This window comes from Azolla caroliniana, unplaced genomic scaffold (genome assembly GCF_043228905.1).
Source record: "Azolla caroliniana isolate FFs.n. ecotype wild unplaced genomic scaffold, voAzoCaro1.0.p SCAF_2, whole genome shotgun sequence".
In the NCBI taxonomy this organism is placed as follows: Eukaryota; Viridiplantae; Streptophyta; class Polypodiopsida; order Salviniales; family Salviniaceae; genus Azolla; species Azolla caroliniana.
In genome coordinates this window covers 25,153,830-25,176,148 of record NW_028230437.1, presented here as the reverse complement: position 1 = coordinate 25,176,148, position 22,319 = coordinate 25,153,830, and the positions used below count along the sequence as shown (strand labels likewise).

General features: G+C 39.8%; 3 protein-coding genes and 7 non-coding genes across 10 annotated transcripts; all 10 read right to left on the bottom strand.

Annotated features, from left to right (window-relative positions):
* Window positions 1-194: 194 nt before the first annotated feature.
* On the bottom strand, window positions 195-6,231 carry LOC147867789 (acyl-CoA). The gene is made up of 12 exons (XM_087315594.1): window positions 6,108-6,231; window positions 5,896-6,018; window positions 5,441-5,623; window positions 5,062-5,144; window positions 4,441-4,639; window positions 4,238-4,359; window positions 3,938-4,004; window positions 3,792-3,842; window positions 2,475-2,527; window positions 840-1,050; window positions 581-751; window positions 195-498 (listed from the first exon to the last, which is right to left on the bottom strand). The coding sequence occupies exons 1-12, from the start codon at window positions 6,204-6,206 to the stop codon at window positions 427-429; spliced, it is 1,434 nt and encodes a 477-aa protein (XP_087171720.1). The 5' UTR covers window positions 6,207-6,231; the 3' UTR covers window positions 195-426.
* A 1,982-nt stretch (window positions 6,232-8,213) lies between these two features.
* Window positions 8,214-9,257, bottom strand: LOC147867788 (uncharacterized). Its single transcript, XM_087339627.1, has 2 exons — window positions 9,078-9,257; window positions 8,214-8,628 (listed from the first exon to the last, which is right to left on the bottom strand). Exons 1-2 carry the CDS (start codon window positions 9,162-9,164, stop codon window positions 8,275-8,277), a joined length of 441 nt encoding a protein of 146 aa, XP_087195753.1. The 5' UTR covers window positions 9,165-9,257; the 3' UTR covers window positions 8,214-8,274.
* Window positions 9,258-10,711: 1,454 nt separating this feature from the next.
* Window positions 10,712-13,943, bottom strand: LOC147867787 (ATP-dependent Clp protease adapter protein CLPS2, chloroplastic-like). The gene is made up of 4 exons (XM_087315593.1): window positions 13,576-13,943; window positions 12,184-12,282; window positions 11,104-11,213; window positions 10,712-11,013 (listed from the first exon to the last, which is right to left on the bottom strand). The coding sequence occupies exons 1-4, from the start codon at window positions 13,883-13,885 to the stop codon at window positions 10,933-10,935; spliced, it is 600 nt and encodes a 199-aa protein (XP_087171719.1). The 5' UTR covers window positions 13,886-13,943; the 3' UTR covers window positions 10,712-10,932.
* Window positions 13,944-18,437: 4,494 nt separating this feature from the next.
* TRNAL-CAA (transfer RNA leucine (anticodon CAA)) lies at window positions 18,438-18,521 on the bottom strand. The gene has a single exon. It is a non-coding gene; the product is annotated as a tRNA-Leu (tRNA).
* A 32-nt stretch (window positions 18,522-18,553) lies between these two features.
* Window positions 18,554-18,808, bottom strand: TRNAL-CAA (transfer RNA leucine (anticodon CAA)). The gene is made up of 2 exons: window positions 18,771-18,808; window positions 18,554-18,599 (listed from the first exon to the last, which is right to left on the bottom strand). It is a non-coding gene; the product is annotated as a tRNA-Leu (tRNA).
* A 66-nt stretch (window positions 18,809-18,874) lies between these two features.
* TRNAL-CAA (transfer RNA leucine (anticodon CAA)) lies at window positions 18,875-18,958 on the bottom strand. Its single transcript has one exon. It is a non-coding gene; the product is annotated as a tRNA-Leu (tRNA).
* A 66-nt stretch (window positions 18,959-19,024) lies between these two features.
* Window positions 19,025-19,108, bottom strand: TRNAL-CAA (transfer RNA leucine (anticodon CAA)). The gene has a single exon. It is a non-coding gene; the product is annotated as a tRNA-Leu (tRNA).
* Window positions 19,109-20,718: 1,610 nt separating this feature from the next.
* On the bottom strand, window positions 20,719-20,802 carry TRNAL-CAA (transfer RNA leucine (anticodon CAA)). Its single transcript has one exon. It is a non-coding gene; the product is annotated as a tRNA-Leu (tRNA).
* A 277-nt stretch (window positions 20,803-21,079) lies between these two features.
* Window positions 21,080-21,163, bottom strand: TRNAL-CAA (transfer RNA leucine (anticodon CAA)). The gene has a single exon. It is a non-coding gene; the product is annotated as a tRNA-Leu (tRNA).
* Window positions 21,164-21,578: 415 nt separating this feature from the next.
* Window positions 21,579-21,662, bottom strand: TRNAF-AAA (transfer RNA phenylalanine (anticodon AAA)). The gene has a single exon. It is a non-coding gene; the product is annotated as a tRNA-Phe (tRNA).
* Between the last annotated feature and the right edge of the window lie 657 nt (window positions 21,663-22,319).

The window sequence follows — 22,319 nt, the reverse complement described above, 5'->3', positions numbered from 1 at the left end:
GACAGATCTATATGGATGAAAGCAACCAATTTTAGATCATTCGAGCCTATGTGATGCTTTACATTTCAATCTTGGATGACAGGTTTAATTGATGTAAGAAATGTTAGATCAATTAGATCCTCGTCCACATAAAGAAGAAAATAGGTGAACAAGGATCATTTGGTGCGATTAGTCCAGTGATAAACCATCCTATGAACTTTATGAAAATTTGATATTATATAATGCTTAATTAAACAAGATTGTGAAATGTGTATATTTACAAGGCATCAAATTTGCTCAATCTTGAACATATCAATGTGAAGAACTTGCCAAATTGTACACTGGATTTTAAACATCACAGTCTTTGTCCTTCAATATCTAATCTGTACTATGAATCGGTTTCCCCTTTTAGAGAATTAAATTTATGTACATTTTCTTCAAACAATGTCAGCTTTGTTGAGAGGCTTGCTGCTCCTTAAAGGGACCAGAATCTGCGAGAATATCCATAGCAAAATTCACCTGCAATTCCATAAAGTGGTCCTTTAAAACATGCTGAAAAGAAATTTGGCTGTATCTCCTTTTGAATGTGGATTGTTGTTACCTGTGATGATTCTTCTTTCAGGAAATTTCTAACAGCTTCTTTGAACGTGCTATTGGTGAAGTAATGTGAGCTATACGTTGCAGTAGGCATATAGCCTCGCTGAATTTTATGTTCTCCTTGGGCACCAGCTTCTACTTTCTTCAATTTCCATTCAATGGCAGCATCAATAGCCTACCATTAGATCAAAAGTGTAACTTTAAAGGATGGCTACAAATTGGAGGCGATGAATTAGGGAGCACTGAATTATTACACTATTGACCTGATAATAGCAAGTTTCAAAATGAAGATTTGGATAATATGTATCTGGATGGCATCCCCATAACCGACCAAAAAGTGTATCCCCTCCTATTAAGTTTAATGCTCCAGCAATGTCTTGATCTTGCTCCTCAGCCATGATGAGTAAGACACGGTCGCCCATTCGAGAACCTAGCATGTGGAAGAACTCTCTCGTCAAGTATGCCTGACCCCATCTGTAAAGAACATAGAATAACATTGATCAAACTACAGATCTCAAAGAGAGGTTAATGACCTTGTGGTTCAAAACATTGAACTGTAAGCCATCGATTGGGAGTTACCACTTCCAACTGGCAACAACCAAGCTCCTATTCAGACAAAGAAAAACTACATTTTGAACCAAACAGAAAAAAACTGTCACTCGTGACAGAGAAATATAGCTAAGTTGGCAAGGTCGTAAGATGGAGAAGGCCACGTTCCACAATTTCATATAGTATATTGGTGGACCAGATGACATTGAACCCTGATGCAGGGATAAATAAAAAAACATGGCTTGCCGGTAGGGTACAGCCCCAACACAAAAGAAGAAATGCATCGTTCATGAAATGGCATAGCAATGAGGAGAGGTGCCTCATAAAAGACAAAAAGGACATATTAAACTCTGAATGTGAATCTCAACAGCCAAAGAAAAAATTACGAGTTTGTAAAAACATAAAATGAGGAATGTTTTAGCTTCCGTTGAAGGTAAAGAGGCTGATAAGAACATTAGGCTTGATCAGCCAAACCGTACAGCTGGACAATGAAGCATGAGAACACAAGGAATCATTACTGACCCAATGAGTTTCTTATATAACCGCAAATGCTCTAACCCCAGTACCTGCCTTAACTAGGTTTGGTTTAACCTAGTTAAACACTAGATAGTTACTCTAAATTAAGTTATGCTCAACCTCTAATGCTGTGGAATTCAAGAGTAATATAAGATTTTGGTTGAAATATCCACATGAGAGTAAAGTTACTGGTGACATGTTTAGTGATACTAAATACAAACTCAAACTGTGGAAGAATTGTGGTTGTAAGTTTCCCGAAGCGGAGACAAAACAAAAAACAACAGACTTTTATTCTAAGATTTATATGCATGGCAGAAACGCCTCTGTATGTTTCCAAAACTGCCAACAAAATGGAAGCACCAAATTATTATTATTTTATCTAGTATTGAAAAATATATAACCATGAGCTATCTATGCAATATACATGCATGAACCACATGCACTTTAATTCCATTTGGACACTGTCAAATAGATAAATAAATGTGTGTTTATACATATATACATACATACATACATACATACATACCACACACACACATATATACAGATACAGATGCATACATACATACACACACACATACACACACACACACATACATACATACATACATATATAAATATATATATTCCCTGAAACAGCATGATAAAACAAGTAAAAAGAAACTTTCATCCCACGAAAATTTTAGTTTTAAGGCAGATTTTAAAAAATAATTGGCTGCATGAAACAACCAGATCACTTCCCAAGCAGGAAACAACCATTTCATGCAACTATGAACATAAATCATTGTGGTTATTTTGACCTCAAAACATTTTCAAGGAGGCAAATGACATACTTGTTATCAGTTGTATTCCGATAGAAGTTGTAAAATGAATCCCAATGATGTGCCTGTAATCAATTTTCATTCAGAAAGAAATACAACAGATCCTGCCTCCTCTAGGCCATAGACAAGTGGTCCATGATCAACATTATCTATGACATGCATCTTTACAATTTTACACCAAATCGCTAAAGCCAACTTCATAGAGCTCCCAATAAAATTGAAAACGGACTAAATCATGTGACAAATCCAGATAATCAGGAAATGTTTAAAATTGCATAAAAAACTGAGACTGCAACATCACTACACAATCCAGATGCTATTTATTATCTAGAGCCACCACGCGGTTCCTGAAACATGGGTTTCCACAGCTACAAAAATAACGTCTCAAAGCTGTTAGTTATCTTTTAATTACCATGCATAAGCTAATGAAATGGGACATACACAACACATGTGTAGACAACCAAAAACCGCTTCTCAAGTATTTAAATACTTCACATTTTTGAAATAGATATAGCAATCTTGGTAGAATCTCATACAATCAGTTAAAAGTTACGATGTATGGCCCAGTTCCCAACCTTTATTAGTAGCATATGTGGATCCCACCAGCCTAACATCATCATGATTAACGCCTAAAGTTTCTAAAAAAACACAAACTTCTCTAATTCAACACAAACTATTCTCAACACATTATTGTCTGCACCTTTCTGCCACCTTCGTGAAATTTCTCAATGGAACACGCGGGAAGGAGCTCTTCCAATGAATTATTGATGACTTCAGAGATGATATACCAGATGTAAACAATCATAAGTTCAAAACTATACTAAGGCTGAAAAAAGATTAGTTTTATCCAAATACATCAAATCCATCTGGATCCAATTTCTAATACTTCGGTCCTTGCAACGTCTCCTCTAAGCCCTCACACTACTTGTGGACGGAGATCCACCAAATTTATAGATATAAACGTTTGGTTCTCATAATATCTACTTCTAAACCCTGAACAAGTTGTAGAACACGGTTTTTCTAACAAATTTAAAGACATGGTATGTGTCTCTTCTAAATCCGCATCTCTTGCTTCAACAATTGTAGGAATAAAATTTAGTTAACTTTGAGCTTGTGTTCAGCCTCAATTGTGACTATGTATGAGATTACAGCACATTTGGCATAGATATGTAATTTGGGGAAGTCAGTTTCGTTTTCTATTTCATATGCGAAGAGGCTTACTTCAGCGAAATTCCTGATTTTGCTTTAAAGAAAACACAAGCAAACTTCACAGTCATACTTTGAAACAATAACAAACTACATGAGAGCAATGTTGATCCTAAAACATACCATTATTTCAGCTCCACGCAATCGCTTGAAACTTATACCTTGGGCTTGCACCTTGAAAATATTTCCAGGATTAGAATTCTAAAACGTCCGATGTCAATAAATATTCAGAAGTCGCAATTAAAACCCCAAACATACAAGATTATCACCTTTTTGCGTTCTTGTCGAATTGTTTTTCTTTTACTTTGTTTCAAGTCCATAAGAAAATCATCAAAACTGGAAAGTCACACCATCAACTCAAAGTTAGTAGCACAAAGTTTGTGGAAATGCAGTTGCAATAAGATCAATTTGTCAAATCCAAACTTGTAATATTGTGGCACACACATACTCACTGTAGGCACTCAACTTTACTAGTGAGTATCATTATGAGGGCATACCTGTTGTTGCCTCTAAAGCATGAACTTTCTGATCAACAAATACAAAGTTTAAATCCAAAATTTTAACCACACCTTTTGTAATCATGGTTAAGCCAATGATACTGCATCCCAACTCTTTGAAGAAATCCAGCATCACCCATCTTTTTCCATTGCTCTTCTGTTGGAAAAGTAACATGCAAGGATGATACCTTGAACTGATAACATATACAATTGCGCATTATAATCCCAATTTGAAACATCAAAAGGGTAACCCAACATGAGTAAACAAAACTTACTTGGTGTGCAAGCTCTTGCATTGATTGCAATATTCCATCAGCCACAGTATCCCTTAATGGATGATTACGAAGAAGTATCCGGGGACCTGTCACAGGGGTGAATGGCACACAACTCTGCAATTTTGGGTAATAGGATCCACCAAAGTGATGAAAAGCATTGGCCCAAGCGTGATCAAACACATACTCTCCATAAGAATGACTGCATAAACATCAGTTGAAGAATACTCTCATAAAATACTAGTAAATGTCTATATACACTTTCATTTAAATTTTCTGAATTCTTCTATTTAACCAAACACTATTGAAGACATCTATGCAACTTGCTCATGGAGAAAAAATGCAGATGCCATAAATAGAACGAAAGATAAATGCAGAACTCTCCCCATAAGTTCACTCATTAATCAGAATAATGCTGAAGAAATCCTCTCATGTCGAGGTGTAATATTATTTGCCAAAATGCCATTTCATGTACAAATAAGGAAGAAATGCAGAATAAACCTCATGGAGGTTCGTTCACTAGACAAGAGAAGTTGAAAAAAATCTTCTTATCATGTGTAACAATAATCATCCATAAAGCAATCCACGCACAAATAAGACACTATTATTTGAGAACATACTAACTTTTTAAGATAGAGAGGCACAACTCCCAGAATGGTACCAGCATCATCTCTTGCCACCAAATGTTGAGGGGCCCATCCTTTTTTCTGCACAATAATTTAGGATATAAAATTAATGATGGTAAAGCTATTTTATAAGAAAAAATGATAGTTAACTGTTGGTTTAATTATTATAAAGTCAAAATATGAATGTCTTTCACACAAAAGAATGTGCAAAGTGGTCAATAAGTTTCAGTTCAACGATCTCAATGTCGAAATATGAATGGTTTTAACAAAGAAAATACAAGGCAAGTGGTAGTTAACTTCTGATTTAATGATCTCAAAGAGAATAATCTTCCTTGTGTTTTCTTTAAGGATACAGAAGACAATGGGAAACATCTTACGGTTGTCACCGATGAACTATCCTCCAAACTTGATAAAAATGCGTGCATAAGAAAAGGATTAAGTGAATCTTCCCCAACAGATTCAACTGCACAAAGGTCCCAATCTTCAGAAGGGATTGATGAAATGGATGATACAACTGACACTGAAACTGAAATTGTAGGCATATCCATATTCTCCCCTTCCTGTAACAGCATTCAAATATGTATAGACTTGTAAATTAATATATTTCAAAGACGGACAAAACTACAATCCGATCTCTTTTGGAAGTAGATAAGATTGTAGAATTGTCTATTTACAAGATGGATTAGATTGCAGAATCACTTTCTGTTTCCAATATGGATAACGTAGTAAAACTATCAATTTCATGGACAGATAAGTCAATAGCATTGTCTATATCCAGGATGAATGAAATTGCAACATTATCTATCCTCACAATATAGCATGCTCTGCATACCTTAGTAGTTGACCTTATGTCTTGCTGTGACGAATGAGCGACAACAGAGAACGAAAGACCGTATAGTGATGTTAAAGGAGCTCCTTTGAGCGTGCTCTTTCTAGATTTCACCATCAAGAAACCCTGGAAATGGTTCTTTTGTGAATAGCGAATTGAGACAGGAAAAATTAGTCTAGAGAACAAATGCTTATGTAGTATAATCCTGAACTCACTTGATTCACGGGGTGATTTGAAGGAGAAGAAGAAAAGGAAGAGGAGGAAGGAACAGAGTAGAATTGCGCGATGGTCGCCATAGCTGCTGAGACGTTCATTCTGTGCCCCTCGGCTTCAGCTATGAGTGAAGAAAGCCTTATTATTAATAATAATCAAAATCCCTTCACACACTTAATCCTCTTGTCGCAACAAATGGAGATCCCCGGATTTGACCTCGAGACCTCCTGAGGTGTGTGTGTGTGTTTGTGTGTATACTCCTCGATGGGTATTATTCGCATCGTTTGTACTTAATAAGCCAAGAATGAATCTGAGATGTATGGGATAGAAGTGCGCCTTCGATCGCATGTGCAAAGAAAGACAAAGCATTTGTACTGATTCTCTTGGAAATGTGATTGATATAGAGTGGAGCGCTTTTCAGAGTGCTCAGCTAGCCAGTAATGGACTTGCACATATGCTAGCCAAATCAGTCAATCAGTCATGGACTCGCACATATGTCACCATTTGGTTGTATGGATAGTTAATTCAAAGGCATTGGAGATGGTTCCTATCCTTGAAAGGACCCAAAAAAAAGACTTGCCTTTGGCAATTGGCATGCATTTGGGAACCCCTTCAAGACTATACCATGTTTTAGCTTGAAGTATGTATGGGTTGGAGTTTCTTCTTGTTGAAGACATGACGTTTTGAATCAAATTGAATTGAAAGGTGGTAAATTGGCACGAATCGATTAATCAGTGAAGCATCTAGGCTTTAGGAAGCAATAGGGGCAAACCAACACTGATGACCGAGAATCTTGTCGAATAAGGATTGGATGGTACAAGCAACCCATTTTTTATAGGGAAAAGTACCAGGATACCCTTGGAAGTTCGTCTATTTACCAAAATGCCCCTGGAAGTTCCAAATTTATCAAACTACCCCTATGTCCAAAAAATTACACTTTATAAAATAATTATACACTCAAATATTTGATAAATAGGACTTAGTTAGTTCGAGTCCATTTCTTCCATCTTTCGTAAATAGGGCTTATAGATTTAAGTGTATAATTACTTTATAAAGTGTAATTTTTTAGACATAGGGGTAGTTTGGTAAATTTGAAACTTACAGGGCATTCTGGTAAATGGTAAATAGACGAACTTCTAGGGGTATCCTGGTACTTTTCCCATGCCTTCTTGTCATGTCGTGTTTGTTGTATTACAAGCATTGAAATACTCATATCGAAGCATTCTACATATTGTTGTGGACTTGATTCACGTACTTCAATTACAACATTGCTTGCAAGTTTGCAACTAATATAAGAAAAATGTGTGATGCTCCACCACCTTACACTAACCCACACATCAAAATCCATAGCACTTAAGCAAATAACCTTTACATTCATTACATATTAGTTTGTACATTGACTATCATGGTCATAGCTTCCATTCATTGTGGTAGTTTCAATCGCACTAATTTGGTTGGAAAAAGCAACTTTAAGGCATAATCCCAATTGGATCTTCCTATCTCTAGATTTATAAACGAGAAACCCTCTTAGAAAATATATTTGCATGACCAAAACTCACACGGTGCAAATCTTATGCAAATCTTGTGCATGTCACTTTTTATCATTGGGCATTTACACCTCTTGAAACAACTCCAAGAACCCATACTCTTTCAACAAGTCCATGATCCTTTGAGTAAATGGTTCGAGCAATAATCCATGCATGGCACAAGTTTGATGGAAGGAATTGTATACATTGCATCTTAGATTCACACTGGATTTAGATACACTAGATTACACAACCTTCTTTCATAGATAATATCTTTGGACAAAACTCTGATAATAACATTAATTTGATAATAAGAAGCCCACAACTACTTGAAAACTGTAATCAAGACATTGTGTAAGTAAAGAAAACTCTCAACCAAACTTCGATCTTGTAATTGAGATCCACTAGATTGCACAACCTTCTTTCATAGATAGTATATTTGGACAAAAAAATAAGAAACATGATAATACCATTAATTTGATAAGTATCCCACCAAATATAAGTCATGGGGGAAAAAAAGACAATATATACAAGAGTGCATCAAACAACACTAGCTAAATGAGAGATTTTTTTTAAACATATCAACAAGGGTGTGCATCCATTAGCAAAATATTAGAAAATCAAATCGGGAAACTCTTTTTTTTTAAGACTTGGGTGGATAATTGGGAGTGGTGGCGGTGCTCATGGGATGGGGTGTGTTCACATAGTTAGTGTGAGAAGTCGGAGGGTTGGAGCTATGCAAGTTGGTGGTGCCAGGTGTGACGGGGTGCGAAATGGCCCCTTGCTCCGAGTGCGCAAATGTTTGCGCACCCGTTCCCGTTCCCGGTGGCCCCTCGTGGTGCCCGAGGTGGTGGTGTCCATGTGAATGGGCCGCCGTTTGGGCCGCATTCTCCGCCCTCTTCTCATGCTCCATGAGCTTCGCTTCGTCCTGCCGAGCTTCCTTCTTCTCGTGAGCCATCTTCTTCTCAGCTTTGTCGTGGGCCGTCATCTTCTCATACTTGAAAACAACCACAAAACATACATACCTATTAAGGATTGCTAATCATCTTCTCATACTTAAAAAAACAACCACAAAACAGCTAACAACCACAAAACAACCACAAAACATATATACCATTGTATTTAAGGATTGCTAACAACCACAAAACATATATACCATTGTATTTAAGGATTGCTAACAACCACAAAACATACATACCTATTAAGGATTGCTAATATACCATTGTATTTAAGGATTGCTAACCATGACCACGAGGATTGCTAATCATGATCAAGGAGTCTGGAGTAATGTTAAAAGAGTACTTCACAAATGCCAAAACCTCCTACTTTCACAATTAAGCAATGCTAATTGTGATTTAGGATTGCTAATCACCATCAAGGATTAACCATCACGATCACAGTCCTTCCTTCAAGGAAATGTATAAAGGAAATGAATCTAATCTTTACCTTCTCTTGTGCTGAAGCTTTGCCTTCCTCTACCTTCTCCTGCACCTTGGCTCCCACATTGCTCATCTTCTCTTTCACACTCTGCATGATTCCTCCCCTGTTTCCTCTTGTTTCTTTTCTGCTGCTGCTTCTGTATGTCTCTTCTCTACCCTTACTTAGTCCTTATATATGTATGTTAATGTGTAAAATAGTTGTGCCATTATCTCTTCAGGATTACATCAAAAGCAAAACTTACACATGTCTCACATGCATTTCCTATCACAAATCAGCATCTGCATTTAACACCTGGCAGGAACCTCCTTAGTAAGTTTGAGAGGTCTTCTCAAGGTCTCTACTCATATGCTTTATGCTTTTCCCATCTCATGAAGCCCTCATGCCTCACACACCATATATGCACTTGTCTGCGAAATTAGGAAGGGTTATAAATTGGGGAATTGAACGCATCATGACAACTGTTCTTCAATAACAACCCAAATATTGTCTTTTTGTGCATTATCTTAAGTGTCATTTCAATAACGATCTCGATGCATTTTTTGTTGTCATTCATGCCATGGATGGTGTATTCTTGTCCACGTTTGTGGTCTTTAACTCCTTTTATTGAGTCAATAGTCTTCTCTTACACCTAAACTCATTTTTCTATCAATGGGACCTTAATCACCTTTCCAACAACATGAGATTTCCATAGTATCTATCTTTTGAACTTGAAATTGTGTTGCCATTCAACTTCTAAGGAGTTGATTGAGGGATTTGATATTTCATTCCATGGGCAAGCATGCCATTCATTATTCTATGTGGGTGTTTCCTTTGCATAGGAAGAGCAACAATCTATAAAGACTTGTGCTTGAATTAGACTAACCTTGGCTAAATACTTCCCAATATTCTAAAAGGGTCACCAACCTTAGGTTCCCATTATTATCTCCTTAAAAATGGAGTAGAAAATTGTGATTTAGTCCTCTCTATTAAGTGCAATTAAACTCAGCGTTGTTGCGGGTAGCCAGCCTTTTTCACATGCATCCAACAATCAGATAGCTATGCATTGTCTAATTTCCAATGGTGAAGCAAAAGTATTAATGTAATGCACAATAAATATGTTTATGCTTCCATGCATGCTTGCATAATCAACATGCATTGATCCTAATCTTGGAATCATTTCTTATATTTCATGCTTGCATTATATTGCAACCCAAATGTGTAAAAACAACTTTACTTGTGGTTCAAGAGATCATTATTAATGTGCTTTGACTAGTCTCTTATTAATTTTATGGAATGTGTGGGTAGAGATTTCCCCATATGTCTGATGTTATTTCTTAAGAATGTACATATATGATATGCAATGTGAGTGTGTTTGTTTGGATGTTGCTCCTACACATGCAAATGTATCTCTAATAGCTAAAGCTTAAGATAATCAAGATTGATGTGCTTCGCCAAGACTCTTCTCAAAATATTGTAAAAGAAAGTATATGACACCATAAAAACTTCTGAGCACATTATTATATCTCATAAGCCGTTACTATTGAATTTCCAGGGTATGCAATGTGAGGGTGCAGATTTCTCCAGATGACTGATTTTGATTCACATGCATGTATATTATATGCAACTCAAGTGTGCTTGTTTGGTTCTCCCGAGTCCCGTAGTCAAGGTTTAACATAATCAAGATTGATGTGCTTTGCCAAGCCTCTTCTCAAAAATCACAAAGTATATAAAGATGTCAAAACTTCTGGGTGTACTATATCTTATAGGCCATCATAGGCCCTATTACATATATCTGGCATTGCACTCAGATTTCTCAGACCCAACTATAAATATCTCAATGAATGTATACACAGCCTTGATCAACCAATCAAAACCATAAATTTTACATTGTATCAGCATCAGGTTCAATTCCAGATCGTAGACCACTACGGGCCATCATTTGGGCATAGAATTCTGCATGTTCCTGCACCATGAAATTGTGTAACTAACCATTGGTATCTCAAAATTATATAGCATTATGCTATAGACTGCATGCACACACATAACAACATACCTTCACTGTGACTGTCACAATTCCAACTCCCTTCTCTCGAGAGACAAAGAAACATTTTCTTGCTTCATCAACTGTTATGGTGGGCACCGCCTTTGGAAGTGCAGATGTAACTGCACAATTCGAATGGATCAAGAAAGAACGATGATGCAAATAAATTGTTACGAGCAATATGCATAACTACATTTATCAATATCTGGCTAGAAATATTTCTGAGTATTAGGTTAGACGACCTTTGATGATATCATCTGGCATAGATAAACCTTGCACTTAACAGGATTACAACAATTGTGTATACATCTCTGTTCATTATTCCTACAGTTTCTTCGATTATATGAAAAGGGCTAGTCTGTACATCATAGAGTTTATCAGGATATAAAGGGCTCACTAGATACACTTGTGCACATTTCATGGCACTATACCTACATTTTCTTCACTATCAGCTAATCTGGGCGTGCCCTAGAGTGTGGACATAGACCTCTGTTTCAAACCAAGACAAACTTAAGATGCAGGTGACAAGGGGGATACACTTGTAGATTTGAGAAATAAAGATGTTAAAGAAAGAATGGCTGCACGCTGGCCCAAGAGGATGAGGCTTGATGAGTTCCCCATCTCAACAGGCAGTATGCTTAAGCATTTTCGGGTATTGGTTTGCTAAATCAGAATACAATATTTTTGTATCATGGGTTCAAAGAATTTATAGGCATGTAAAGGGTAAGTAACCCTTGTGCACATCTCTCTATGTTATTCCTACACTCTTAAATTTACGGCTCTCCTTGATATGCGTGGTAGTCTATGGGTTGATCATGAGAATTGTGCACACAGAGCCAAGGACTGAGCTACAAATCAGTGCTCTAGAAAAGGTTCTTCGTATTTGCAAAAGAACATCTATTTTCCAGTTTCATCTTCATAAACTCCAAGAGCTCACAAATCAAGAATTTGCCAATTCTACACGATATATATTGAACTTTCTACCTTCTAATAATGAGGTCTTGAATTCATTTTCTATAAAGACGTGATTATCATTGAGGCATAATAATAATAAAGTTGCCATGAAAACCTCAAAATATGTGAGTAACTCACCTCGAGATTCAGTGTGTTTCTCATGATCCAAAAGTAAAACCCGATATCGATTGCCTCCTCCCGATTTGCGTTTTTGCATCAGCTTTCCCATTTCTCCTCCTGTCGATTTCAAACTCATTGACATGAATATCATCATCTTCATGTAAATGTCAAACAAAAGTGAATGTCAATGAGAAGGATGAGAAAACATGTTTTACATTTTTCCAGGGACTGTCCTATGTCTTAAGGGTCCGGGGAGCATTTCTGCTACCTCCTTAAGAGTAGATTTTTGATTATGCTTGTCTTCTGGCCTTCCACCCACATAGTGGATGGCAGACAAGGTGCTTCCAAGCACATGCCTCCTTCATAAGAGGAACTTAAGAATCTCAGAATGACCAGAATGGTATACACAGGTCACAATGTTATTGTCACTATCCATAGTATTAAGAGATATAGTCTAGATTAAAATCAGCAAAGGAGAGACTTCTACTTTTAAAGTAAGGTATGTCTGGATTTAGGTTTTCATTTCCTCTGAGTGGCGAACTCTATGCAAGCTTGGTCTTCGAAGATAATTTTCTGAGGATCATTTCTGGGTTTGGGAAAAGAGTATGAAGAAGTTAGCCTGTGATACGTTTGTTGAATGTAATATTTTCAAAATCCCACAAGCCAGAAGGGGGTTCCTCCAGAGTTTCCGGTGGCAGATCCTATAATACTTCACTGATGATGAAGAGAATCATCTGCCTGGATGATATCAACCACTAGCAGAGCTGGCCTCCTCCACGTAGAAGCCAAAAAGAAGCAAGTTTCAGAGGAACCAATCATGTTATCCAATAATGATGCTCTGAGCATGAGATAAAATATATCATATTCTAACAATGGACATGAAATTACAGAGGATGAACTTATGTCCGTACTGATGCTCTGAGCATGAGAGATTATAATATTTTAAAATATGGCAATAAAACTACTTGGGTTTTTCCTCTGCAGCCCTTCTGGATTTTATCTAGAACGTAGAACAATTATGATCACCGTTTAACAGTGACGATCTTCATGGTATAAACCAAATATGAGAAACTTTTTATAAGCCTCTAAATCAACATGGCATATATCAAACATGAGCAATACGAAATTATAATCTTCATGAGCTAAACCCAACTATGACCATGCTGAGAAGCTATAATCTTCATGGTGTGACCCAAAGGAGACCATTTGTTCCGTTTTATAATCTTCACAATATGCAGCAAATATGACCACATTCTAGAAGCTATGATGTTCAATTTCTGAACCAAACGTGACCATTTCTCTTTTAAAAAAACAGCTACTGAGCATTCTCTTTTAATGATATAAACAAGGAAAGGATCACATTTTAAAAACTGTAATGTTCAGCACACGCATAGAGGGGTTTAGGGTTACCTTCTTCAACTCCGGGCTCCTGATAGACCTGGGACTGATCGAATCCAGGCCGTTCGAGGACTCCAGCTCCACCGTTGGATCTACCCAACCGAGCCTCCGGAAGTCGAGATTCAACTATACGGAGGCATAAATCCTCTCGTTGGCTTCCTACCACACAAGGATTCTTTGTATTACAATCCTTCTGTTTGAGGCCTTTCATGAGAACTTGGGGAAACACGGTTCGATCACATGGAAGAATCAAGACTTTAGATGGAGATGGGCATGGCGATGGCGATGGCGATGGCATGCTGCTTATTCTGAGAGTATCCATCAGCTCACCCTCCTACCTCCTATCAATCTCACTTGTTTTTTCCTGCCCTGTTCCTCTCCCCTGTTTTTTGATGGAGAATGGGAGATGTTTTGGGAAGCCCTGTTTCTTTTGGTCTTTCTATTTCTCAGATATTTTAGTCCACATGAGTGAAAGAATAAGTGAGAGGAGTGGGGTGTGTTTTAAAATTGAATGGTTGTGGGCAAATGGGGTGTGAACCACATACTCCTTCCTTGCACACATTATTTTTCTTGTGTCCACGAGGTGCGCTCCAACTCCACTCACTTTCTTGGCCCGCTTTCTCTTCGCTTGGCCCACAAACAATATTGATTGATCCTTCGTATGGCCCTGACAAACAATACTTGATCCCAACGTTGCTCCTTCGTACAACCCGACATTCCCCCAGAGCCTCCCTTGGAGTCTACCTCGCTTCACTCGTAAATTCGCCCCTAATATTTACCGACCACACGAACTGCCAAATGGAAAACAAGTCTCCTATGTTATGTGGTTTGGACATTTGGCTACCAACAACGAGAGTGGTTGTTTATGTTATGTGGTTTGGACATTTGGCCACGAACAACGAGAGTGGTTGTTTATTTTTGGGACAAACTAGGTTTAGGACATTTTTGTAATTAGACTAAAGAGTAGTTGTCGTAGTTCAGTTATTATCATAGTACCTAATATATTTGAATGCATTTGCAAACATTCTTTTTCATACGTTTGCAAACATTCCATTTGGCCTGACATATGCATTAGTAAATTGAAACAAAAAATAGACACGTAGCTAGTTACTAAACCACATGCAAACCAGTTATTGATAGACGAAGATTATACACAACAATACACAAGATAATCAACAGACGAAGATGTAGATGCAATGGTTACCAATTGGAGCGAACAATTATTGCAATCCAGGACCGAACAATGGTGGCAACTGAGAGTACAATGGTGACAATGGAGGAGTGAACTACGTCGGATCGAACAGTGGTAGCAATCCAGGACTGAACAGTGTCGGCAAATGAGGGTACAATGGTGACATGGAGAAGTGAACTTCATCAGATCGAACAGTGGCAACAATCCCGAACCGAACAATGGTGGCAACTGTCACGGACACACCAATCGCGGATTCAAACGAAGCACGGATGACAAGGCTACGAGGAACTTAAGAAGCTAGGAATGACATTAGAGCATGAAGAACGAGAAAAGATGGAATTGAACAAGAATACTAGATTGATGTGTCAATGACTGGTGTTGAATCCCTTCAAAGGGACTAAGGAGCTTACAAGTATTTATACTGCAAGTTGAAGTACATGCATTAGAATATTTGGGAGAATATTCTAGAACTCTTTGAAAGCATGGTGTAGGGGTGAGCTGAAAGAGAAAACCGGAGTAGGTTGAGGAGTGGCTGACCATGTGCGGTCCTCACCGGAAAATGGAGCACGAGTGAACGTGAGCGACCATGTGCAATTCTCATCCGGAATTGAAGCACCAACGGGCTTGAGAGACCATGTACGATCTTCACCGGTGACAGGAACACCAATAGGCGGGAGCGACCATGTACGATCCTCACCAGAGACATGAACACCAACGGACATGAGCGACCATGTGCGGTCCTCATCGGAGACACGAACACCAACGAGCGTAAGTGACAATGTGTGGTCCTCACTGGGAACTAAGACACCAACGGGCGTGAGCGACCATGTGCGGTCCTCACTAGGAACTGGGACACCAACGGGCGTGAGCGACCATGTGCAGTCCTCACTGGGAACTGGGACACTTGATGTCAATGAAGGCGACGCAAAGTAACGTTGATGACGACACCATGGGGTGCTGAAGATAATGATGTCGAAGACAAAGCAATGAAGACAATGATGTTGAGAAAGCGTCTCTGGACGCAATGATTGTGACTATGGCAATGATGGAAACAAAGAAACACAAAGACAGAGATATGCATGATGATAGAAAACACATTGACATGGACGAAGGTGATAAGAAACACATAGATAGGGATGATGATGATAAGAAACACATAGATAGAGATGAAACCGGCAGGAAACACATGGAGAAAGATGGCAATGACAAAAAACGCAGAAGTAGGGATGTGGAAGATGATAAGAAGCGCAAAGATAGGGATGATAATGATAAGAAACACGGAGATAGATATGTGGAGGATGAGAAGAAACTAAAAAACAGAGACGATGATGAGGAGAAACTAAAAGACAAGGACAACGATGAGAAGAAACTAGGAGATAGAGATGGCGAGGAAGATAGGAGACAAAGGCATGTTGATGATGGTAACTTTGGAAGCAAGGATGACGACGATGGTAACTCTAGAAGCAAGGGCAATGATGAAAACGGGTGATGCTTCTAGTTGGAAGGGATTCAAACTGTCACGACACACCAACCCTAGACTATGACAAAGCACAAATGACGAGGCTATGATTGATGAGGTTACGAACAGGGAACTAGACGTGATGAGGCTAGAAACTCAGGAAGTTGGGAGCGACAAGTTGAGGAACTTAAGACGCTAGGAAGAATACAAGAGCATAAAGACATAGATGTAAATTAAGGAGAGAAGATGGGGCTAAAGAAGAATACTAGATTGATGTGTCAATGACTGGTTGTTGAATCCCTTGAAAGGGACTAAGGAGCTTACAAGTATTTATACTATGAGTTGAAGTACGTTAGAATATTCTGGAGAATATTCTAGAACTCTCTAGAACATTCTACAAACTCCTACAACTTGAAATAGATAATCTAGTAATAATATACTAAGATATACATAACATGGTCATGTATTTGGATGTATTGGTTAGAACATACCACTTGATTATATACAAGAGGTGAAGGGTTCAAATCTTGACATGGCTGTCGTCTGTGACATTATCCTCCCCTTTACGATTTCCTTTTCGGAAGCGTGGTGTAGAGGTGAGCTGATTCAAGAGAAAACCGGAGTAGGTTGAGGATATGACATCAACTGAGTGTAGAATAGCAACAATGGAGGAGTGAATTCCGTCGGATCGAACAATGGCAGCAATCCAGGACCGAATAATGGTGGCAATGGAGGAGTGAACTCCGTCGGATCAAACTGTGGCAACAATCCATGACCGAACAATGGCAACAAATGAGTGTAGAATGGCGGCAATGGAGGAGTGAACTCAAATGGAGCAAACGGTGGTAGTAATCTAAGCCTGAATAGTCACAAAGTGATGGCCAATGTGATGTGGCAATGGATCATGCATAATGGACCTAGGAATTTGGTATATAATTTATGGTGCACGTTTATGTTGTACATTTATGGTGCTCATTTATATAATTAAAACATTTTGAAAAAAAATCACATGGGTTGCAGTCTTTTGGGGAATGTTGGATCAACAAAGAACTTTTTATCATTATCATCATTCTTCCTTGTCTTTACATATAAGAACTTTTCAGGTATATTCTACTTCAAGTTCCTTGCAGGGAATCAAGTTCTTCTTGCGGAGTTATGTTTGGCAGATTGTCTCCTCGTTGGCTTCATGGGTTCTTTGGAAAGTAGGTATTCCAAGTATTACAATGATGAAAACACTCACGTTGTGGATCAAGTAAAGTCTTTTTGGAACTTATTAGTACATACAGTTAAAGGTGATTATGACAGTTATAAGGGTTCTTGAAACACAACTACTAGGAAAAGACAGAGAATTCGTCGAGTTTGGTAAGCTATTCCTATAATGTTAGATGCAGGCGTTGAGGTTAGGTGGAATTATGTACCACCTCGGTGGTTGTTCCCGCCACCGGCACCATTCTTACTACAAACAACATGAATTAACATGGACGAGGCAGTTGCGGCATGTAGGAAGGCTCTTGGAATGTACAAGATGTGGGGGCTAAAGAAGAGTATGATGACGGGCTGGCGTTGGAAGAGCTCATCAAGATGGTGCGTGATCTCCAGATTGCCCAGGCCAGAAGGGATGGTAGGGTTCCTCCATGTGATCGACATCAACGACCACATCCGGAAAGATTGCACCGATTTCACGAAGGCATTGAGAAACAATGAGGAGTATCGATTCGAAAACTTGTCAACAATGGGATTCGAACCCACGCTACCTTTCGAGAACCAGAACTTGAGACTGGCACCTTAGACAACTTAGCCACCCTCACTGCACATGTTGGATTGCTGAAGTAACATCTAATACTTTCTATTCAGTGTTCTTTGGTAACGTCTACTTTGATAAGAGAAAGTATGGAGAATGAGTCTCCCACCGAAGGTTACAAATTCAGTCAAGAGGAAGAAACCTACAACATCGTAGCTACTCACGATTATTTCGGTTGTTTGATCTTCCAATACGCTAGTTTCAACAACTCTTGTTCTCTACACTTCTTCTTAGCTACTTGCCCTATAGTAGGCGTCTAGTTCACTAGTTTGGGTATCAACACCATGACATTCAATGTGAACGGTTTTTAATTCAACAAATCTGTGGCACAAAGAAGATATGGATACAACACATGCGTTCAACGTTTTGGGGCCACGGTCAATTATCACGAGTTCTAGATACGGAGTATCGATTCAAAAACTTGTCAGAAGTGGGATTCGAACCCACGCTCCCTTTTGAGAACCATAACTTGAGTCTAGCACCTTAGACCACTCGGCCACCCTGACTATTGAGTGAGCATTAGATATCAATTCAAAAATGTCAGAAGTGGGATTCGAACCCACGCTCCGTTTCGAGAACCAGAACTTGAGTCTAGCGCCTTAGACCACTCGAGAAGTGGCCTTTGAACCCACATTGCCTTTCAAGAACAAGAACTTCAATCTCGCGCCTTACACCACTCACCCACCTTGACTATTGGGTGAGCATTTTTGGGCAGGTCTATCACGAGTTCTAGGTAAGGAGTATCGATTCGAAAACTTGAGTCTGGCGCCTTAGACCACTCGGCCATCCTGACTATTGGGTGAACATTTTCGGCCAAGTTTATCACGAGTTCTACGTAAGGAGTATTGATTCAAAAACTTATCAAAAGTGGGATTTGAACCCAGGCTCCCTTTCGAGAACCAGATCTTGAGTCTGGCGCCTTAGACCACTCGGCCACCCTGACTATTAGGTGAGCATTTTCGGCCACGTTTATCACGAGTTCTACATAAGGAGTATCGATTTGAAAACTTGTCAGAAGTGGGATTCGAACCCACGCTCCCTTTCGAGAACCAGAACTTGAGTCTGGCGCCTTAGACCACTCGGCCACCCTGACTGTTAGGTGAGCATTTTTTCCCACGTTTATCACGAGTTCTATGTAAGGAGCATCGATTCGAAAACTTGTTAGAAGTGGAATTCGAACCCACGCTCCCTTTCGAGAACCAGAACTTGACTCTAGCGCCTTAGACGACTCAGCCACCCTGACTATTGGGTGAGCATTTTCGGCCAAGTCGATCACAAGTTCTAGATAAGGAGTATCAATTCTAAAACTTGTCATAAGTGGAATTCGAACTATTGAGTGAACATTTTGGGCTAGGTCCATCAGGAGTTCTATATAAGAAGTATAGATTCGAAAAATTGTCAAAAGTGGGATTCGAACCCATGCTCCCTTTCGAGAACCAGAACTTTACTTGGCCACCCTAACTATAGGGTGATCGGCTAGGTCGATCACGAGCTCTAGGTAAGGAGTATCGATTCGAAAACTTGTCAAAAGTGGGTTTCGAACACACGCTCCCTTTCGAGAACCAAAATTTTACTCTAGCGCCTTAGACCACTCAACCACCTTGACTATTGTGTGAGCATTTTCGGCCAGGTCGATCACGAGCTCTAGGTAAGGAGTATCGATTCGAAACCTTGTCAGAAGTGGGATTCGAACGCACGCTGTCGTGAAGAAAACCGTCCCCAGGCGCAAACCGTGTATAGCGTGTGTAAACCGGCCCTTACACGTGGGCACGCCCCTTGTGGTACAGTATATAGCTAGGCACAAAGGTCAGATCCTAGGTAGCAATATTCTATAGGGAGAATCTAGGAGTATCTCTGTCCGAAAGGACAGAGAATTAATGTGATGTAAACGGGCAAGGCGGCCTCCCTCCTTGAGCTATAAAAGAGAGGGAGACGGGAAGAGAAGATATCGGGCGCTAGAGGGGACGAAGTGCTGTCGGACTGGGACCGAGCACCTCTCCTCTGTCGTTCTCCATAAGCTTTCTTTGCGTAGGTTCTCGAGAGGCTGATTCTGCTCCGTGGAACGCCCGTGTGCTTCTGGCAGAATCTCCATCTTGCTCCCCTGTGTGTGTGGGTGATTAGGCGTCGACACCCGTCTCGCCGACCTGATCGGTTGTAACCGTTCGAGTCATCTGCATACATATATTTATATACGCGTTCTTATACTCTATCTCCTGCCCAACTTGTGTCTCTTGTGTTGATTGGGTTGCGTTCCCGCGCGCTTCTTTGTCTATCCGTGTGTGAGCGTGTCTCTCTCTCCCTCTCTCTCTTTTCCCCACCTATTCCTCGGTCCAAGACCCCAGTGGTCCCGCCTTGTTCTCCACGCACGCGCGTAACAACGCGACAACGCTCCCTTTCGAGAACCAGAACTTGAGTCTGGCGCCTCAGACCACTTGGGCACCCTAACTATTGGGTGAGCATTTTCGGCTAGGTCGATCACGATTTCGACATAAGGAGTATTGATTCGAAAGCTATTCAAATGAGTTCTACCTAAGTCGTATCGATTTGAAAACTTGTCAAAAGTGGGATTCGAACCCACGCTCCCTTTCAAGAACCAGAACTTGAGTCTCGAGCCGTAGACCACTCGGCCACCCTGACTATTGGGTGAGCATTTTTGGCCACGTTTATCACGAGTTCTATGTAAGGAGTATCGATTTGAAAACTTGTCAGAAATGGGATTTGAACCCAGGCTCCCTTTCGAGAACTAGAACTTGAGTCTAGCGCCTTAGACCACTCAGCCACGCTGACTATTGGGTGAGCATTTGGCCAGGTCGATCATGAGTTCTAGATAAGGAGTATCGATTCTAAAACTTGTCAGAAGTGGAATTCGAACTATTGAGTGAGCATTTTGTGTTAGGTCCATTAGGAGTTCTATATAAGAAGTATGGATTTGAAAACTCTTGAGAAGTGGGATTCGAACCCATGCTCCCTTTCGAGAACCATAACTTTACTCGACCACCCTGATTATTGGGTTATCGGCCAAGTCGATCACGAGCTCTAGGTAAGGAGTATCTATTCAAAAACTTGTCAGAAGTGGGATTCGAACCCACACTCCCTTTCAACAACCAGAACTTGAGTCTGGCGCCTTAGACCACTCGGCCACCCTTACTATTGGGTGAGCATTTTCGGCTAGGTCGATGATGAGTTCTACATAAGGAGTATCGATTCGAAAACGTGTCAGAAGTGGGATTCAAACCCATGCTCCCTTTCGAGAACCAGAACTTCACTCAACCACCCTGACTGTTGGATGAGCATTTTCGGCCAGGTTTATCACGAGTTCTACGTAAGGAGTACCGATTCAAAAACTTGTTAGAAGTAGGATTTGAACCCACGCTCCCTTTCGAGAACCAGAACTTGAGTATGGCGCCTTAGACCACTCGGCCACCCTCACTATTGGGTGAGTATTTTCGGCCAGGTTTATCATGAGTTCTACGAAAGGAATATCAATTCGAAAACTTGTTAGGAATTGGATTCGAACCCAAGTGGATCTCGAGTTTTATATAAGGAGTGTCGATTCGAAAACTTGTCGAAAGTGGGATTCGAACCCATGCTCCGTTTCGAGAACCAGAACTTTAGTCTGGCGCCTTAGACCACTCGACCACCCTGACTATTGAGTGAGCATTTTCAGCCAGGTCGATCATGAGTTCTAGATAAGGAGTATCGATTCAAAAAATTGTCAGAAGTGGGATTCGAACCCACACTCCCTTTCGAGATCCAGAACTTCACTCACCCACCCTGACTATTGGGTGAGCATTTTCGGTCATGTTTATCATGAGTTCTACGTAAGGAGTATTGATTCGAAAACTTGACAGAAGTGGGATTAAAACCCATGCTCCCTTTAGAGAACTAGAACTTGAGTCTGGCGCCCTAGACCACTCAACCATCTTGACTATTGGGTGAGCATTTTCGGCTAGGTTTTTCACGGGTTTTACGTAAGGAGTATCGATTCGAAAACTTGTCAGAAGTGGGATTCAAACCCATGCTCCCTTTCGAGAACCAGATTTTGAGTCTGGCTTCTTAGACCACTAGGCCACCCTAACTATTGGTTGAGTGTTGCATGTCCATGGTTAGTTCATCAGGAATTCTACATAAGGAATATTGATTCGAAAACTAACTGCACATGTTGGCTATTATTAACATATTTAGTACACTGTGTTTTGTGTTCTTTCGTAATTTCTAGTTTGATCAGAGAAACTACGCATTTGGAAGGAGTTTGCCAATGCAATTTACAAGTTCGATCAAGAGAAAGAAATCAACACCAATAC

Bases quoted from the DNA above. Each gene is read 5' to 3' on its own strand.
- LOC147867789 (XM_087315594.1), bottom strand. From the start codon at position 6,206: ATGAACGTCTCAGCAGCTATGGCGACCATCGCGCAATTCTACTCTGTT. The intron at 4,005-4,237 runs GTGTGGTTAAAA...GTGACTTTCCAG, and splicing joins CTTAACCATGATTACAAAAG to TTTTGATGATTTTCTTATGG. The intron at 499-580 runs GTAACAACAATC...ATGGAATTGCAG, and splicing joins TGAAAGAAGAATCATCACAG to GTGAATTTTGCTATGGATAT.
- LOC147867788 (XM_087339627.1), bottom strand. From the start codon at position 9,164: ATGCAGAGTGTGAAAGAGAAGATGAGCAATGTGGGAGCCAAGGTGCAG. The intron at 8,629-9,077 runs GTAAAGATTAGA...GTTGTTTTCAAG, and splicing joins AAGCTTCAGCACAAGAGAAG to TATGAGAAGATGACGGCCCA.
- LOC147867787 (XM_087315593.1), bottom strand. From the start codon at position 13,885: ATGGATACTCTCAGAATAAGCAGCATGCCATCGCCATCGCCATCGCCA. The intron at 11,214-12,183 runs GTGAGTTACTCA...CGAATTGTGCAG, and splicing joins GAAACACACTGAATCTCGAG to TTACATCTGCACTTCCAAAG. The intron at 11,014-11,103 runs GTATGTTGTTAT...TTCATGGTGCAG, and splicing joins TTGTGACAGTCACAGTGAAG to GAACATGCAGAATTCTATGC.